Below are 4,031 nucleotides of genomic sequence, written 5' to 3' on the forward strand. Positions count from 1 at the left end.
TATCTCATTTTCATTATACCAGGAAGGAAAACTGATTAGATCAATCACAACATCTTAGCCCAAACGACATAGTCAGCAATATCATAGCATCAAGCACAGCTTAGAAAATGACAATTTGTGGTAGTTATTAATCTATCACTTTTAACTATGTGAATTAAATTAAAACTGAGGACCAACCCAACATAAGTTTATAAGGAATAAACTCTTCAATATAGTATCTTTCCCCTTCGGGGTGGGGAGTTAAAAGGAGTTGGGGAGGGAGGGACAGGCAGAAAGATCAGGTAAGATTAGCAGTGAGCCCAGGAGACACAGAAAGATCACACAAGCTCTAAGAAGTTATTAAAGGCAAGAGAAAAAGGCAGAATGAAAGAACAAAGATGTGAATAGAATCATCTAACAGCAACAGGGAGGCTAGATACTGAATTTACTTTCCTTTAAACCTAATGATAATCAAGAGAAGGAAAAAGAGAAGAAAAAAACAGTAAGGGAGAAATCCGAATGCAGTGCAGAAAGGAACAAATGGGGAGATAAGGAACAATGTGAGACAGTGATAGAATGAGTGAGAGAGAGAGAAAAGATAAAAGAATGAAAAGAAAGAAAAGCAAAACTTTGAAGGGTAGAAAAAAGGTAAAACATTAAGAATTAAAAATAAGAGAAAAAAATTTTTTTTTCTTTTTTGCAAATAGCAGTAGAAATTATGGACCTCCTTCGGGGTATGTCTCTGCTGTCACAGTAGGCAATTTAGGAATCCCTGCGCATAAACAAGTCAATGAGTCTCAGCAAGCCAGCAGCAGACCAAGTACAGTGGTCTGATGTGCCTTTATTGTAGAGATTCTCTTTACTTTTCTGCTGAGCTTCAGTTTTCATGGAGGAGCCTGAGAGGTCCTCTTTCTGTTACTAACTTCTGCTCTATCTTGTGGTGCTCAGTACAAGGGTCTTTATAATCTCCTGTGCCTCTGTAGTGTGGGACCAGGTAGGAGAAAAACCAGCAGATAGGAGGCGCAGGGCGGGGCGGGGGGCGGGGACTGGGCGTTGGAGGCGCCTGGGAGGCTAAGCAGACCTCACTGTGCCGTGGGCGTGGCCCGGGACAGCCGCGGAGCTTCGAAGTGCTTCTCTCTCCTGGCTGGTCCCAGCTTGAGTCCATAAAATTTTGAAACTGCTTTCCCCCTCAAAAAATAAAATAAAGAATACCCATGCCCCTGCAGCTAACCTTGACAACTACCTTGATTCCCAGTGCTTTACACTTAAACCATGATGGGGGAAATGAGGAAAAGCAGAGGGCCACTGCTTTTAAACGCTTCACGACAAGCCCGATGATACTTTTAACCTCTGCTCATGCTTTACAACAGTGAATCAGGACAAGACATAGATTTTCTAATGTGCATTTCGTCACCAAATGAAAATGTCTGGGTTTTTATTCTGTAATGTTTCTAAGACCGTGTCCATTAAATGCAAACACAAAAGGAAGAAGTCTTGGCAGAACAGAAGTGACACAAACTTGATGATCAGATCGACTTAAATATTATTCATGGCATACAGCTTAGTCCATGCTCTAGCTGTTTCTATGGCTTGGGCTTCATTGGTCTTCCAGGGCTCCGCTACATCGTTTGCTAATGGGTTCTCTGGATTAGGAGCACTTAACAAAGCCTGGACCGAGAGCAGAACTGTGCGGATCTGCAGTGCTGGGGACCATGTATCTTTCAAAATATCTAAACATATTCTTCCCAACTTGTCTACATTAGGATGATAAATTTTGGTCATGAAACGTACTTTAGGTGCTGCCATTGGGTATTCTTCTGGAAGAAATAGTTCAAGTTTAAAAGTCCCTCCCTCAAAGGGGGAATCCTGGGGGCCAGCAATGACCGCATGAAAATAATGGGCGTTGCTCTCATCTGGCTTGGCTTTAATGCCAGGAACTGGTTCTGCCACCAAACGCTGAGTTTCCTTGATGATCCTGCGGGGCAGCCCAGCCATCTTGTCAGAGTCTTTGGCCTCTGGTCGAGTCTCCGTCTGCCTTCTTTCTTCAAACTCAGCTGTTTTCCCTCTGAGGCACAAATTAGCTCTTCTTCAATTTCCTCTATGTCATGTATTATTTGGGAATAAAATTTGCCCTCTTTCTTCAATCTTTACTTCTTGACCTTCTAACTAAACGTTCTGAGATTCAAAACATTTATTTATTTATTTTTCTTTTCAAGTGCCCAGTTCTCTGAATAAAAGTCTATGATATTCAAGATTGTGATAGCTGCTATAGATTCACTAGAAAAAAGAAATGATTAATTAAAAACCAGAAAGTTCTAAATTTGACTCATTTTTTTTGACTCATTTATTTACCTTGTATCATCTGTACACTATGAACAATGCATATAAAAAGCCTTTTCTTCAATGATAAGAGGAAAGGTAGAAGGCAAAGGAAATGAAACTAAATCACAGCATTAACATCGATATATTACTCACTGAGAATACAATTACTTCTGCCCACATATTCTTCTTGTAGTCCAGAGGTAGTAATTCGGGGTTTGTTCCAGAAACTCTTCCCCTTGGCATCCCTGCATATCTTATGGTACTCCACTTCGACAAACCAGGGACCAAATGAGCCACAGCATTCCTCATGTGGAATCTGGAATGTGCACAAGTGGAAATGTAGGGAGGGGTGTCTGGCATGTTAGTTTCTGTGCTGGGAAAGTGCTCTGGGAATACCGATAGGAACACAAAAGCCATCACTACCTAGACGTGGCACAAGGTATACAAAAATATTAGAAAAATCTTCTAAGATTTAGAAGCCTTTCTGCTATGCTCAGCTAATAGTAGATCTACACTTTGGGGTGCCTGGCAAGAGGTTGAGGGATCGAGTCTGCCAAATACAAAACAGGTTTTCAGGAAAGAGCTCCTTGGACTCTGGCTGTGTTCTTGTACTTCTTGATTCAGCTTTCTTTGTTAAATAAGAGACAGGCAAGACAGCCTGTCTCATCACATTGCCCTTCTGCAGTTTTCTGTGACTCCTAACTTTCAAGCTGATCCCCTTCTCCAAGCCAGGGAAACAGTTGTGTCCAGAGTCCTTGTGTCCTTGTGCAATATTTTGCTTCCATCTGTCACATTTGCCTTCCCTAGAGCCTGTTGATCAAACTCAGTAATTGCATAAAGAAAGAAAGGAAGAAAGAAAGAAAGAAAGAAAGAAAGAGGACTTTATTTTGGGGATCTTATGATTGCAATTCAGGGAGCACAGGTTCAGGCAGTGGAATGTTAAAAAATGGGGTACATGGAGTAATAGAAGATGAAGAAAATAATGTACAAATGAAATGGAAATGTCCCTAAAATAAGAGTTCAATAGCCTCTGGGCACAGTGTAACTTCCAGGTTACAAGAGTGGTTACTTGCCATTCTTGTTCCAGGTGTCTTACAGTCAAAGAATAAAGGTGACCAAAGTTCTCATTCCAGGCAGCAGCTAAAATGTGCGTAAGTCTTCCTCCCTTCATGGCATCCCTACTCTATTTTGAAAAGCTATTTCTGTGTTGCTTTCCTTGTAATTTTCCTTTCATTTCCACAAGCTGAACTAGCACCCCACTGTCCACAACCCAAACTTCTTTCCATCCATCTTTGGTAATAAATTTTTCTGGGAGCCAGTACATATATTATCAAGTTCCCCTGGGAAAGCCCAGGTATCTATGGAAAAGCTAAGATGTGAAGAAAGAGGTCCTGATTCCAGGTTTTGTTGCATCAGCCTACAGCCTTCAAGATTTAAATCTGGCTCAGTGGCCCAGCCCCACCCCTCAACAGCAACAAAGAAAAAAGCCATCTGCTAGATCCTCTGCTGGAGTCCTCTGCAACATTTGCCTTACAAACTTATAACAAGAAATTAGTGGTTATGCTGGGAGCACTAACAAGAGATTGGAAATATCAGTTCAGATAGAATTAGATTTGACCTGAGAGATTGTTCTGAACACCAACCCACCTGCTTTTGATGTTTCGAACCCCATCAACTTGCACATCATTCTCTCTTCCTTGCTTCAAAGTTAATCTCTTCATGGGAAAAAT

The 4,031-nt window shown here is 41.3% G+C and overlaps 1 protein-coding gene across 1 annotated transcript; it reads right to left on the reverse strand.

The window, feature by feature from the left end:
* Positions 1-1,515: 1,515 nt before the first annotated feature.
* LOC101702692 (ubiquitin-conjugating enzyme E2 N) lies at positions 1,516-1,989 on the reverse strand. The gene has a single exon (XM_013076763.3). It carries the CDS (start codon positions 1,972-1,974, stop codon positions 1,516-1,518), a length of 459 nt encoding a protein of 152 aa, XP_012932217.1. The 5' UTR covers positions 1,975-1,989.
* Between the last annotated feature and the right edge of the window lie 2,042 nt (positions 1,990-4,031).

Source organism: Heterocephalus glaber, unplaced genomic scaffold (genome assembly GCF_053883595.1).
Source record: "Heterocephalus glaber isolate CG9 unplaced genomic scaffold, H.glaber_assembly_v1.0 deba00001564, whole genome shotgun sequence".
Taxonomy (NCBI): Eukaryota; Metazoa; Chordata; class Mammalia; order Rodentia; family Bathyergidae; genus Heterocephalus; species Heterocephalus glaber.

Bases quoted from the DNA above. Each gene is read 5' to 3' on its own strand.
- LOC101702692 (XM_013076763.3), bottom strand. From the start codon at position 1,974: ATGGCTGGGCTGCCCCGCAGGATCATCAAGGAAACTCAGCGTTTGGTG.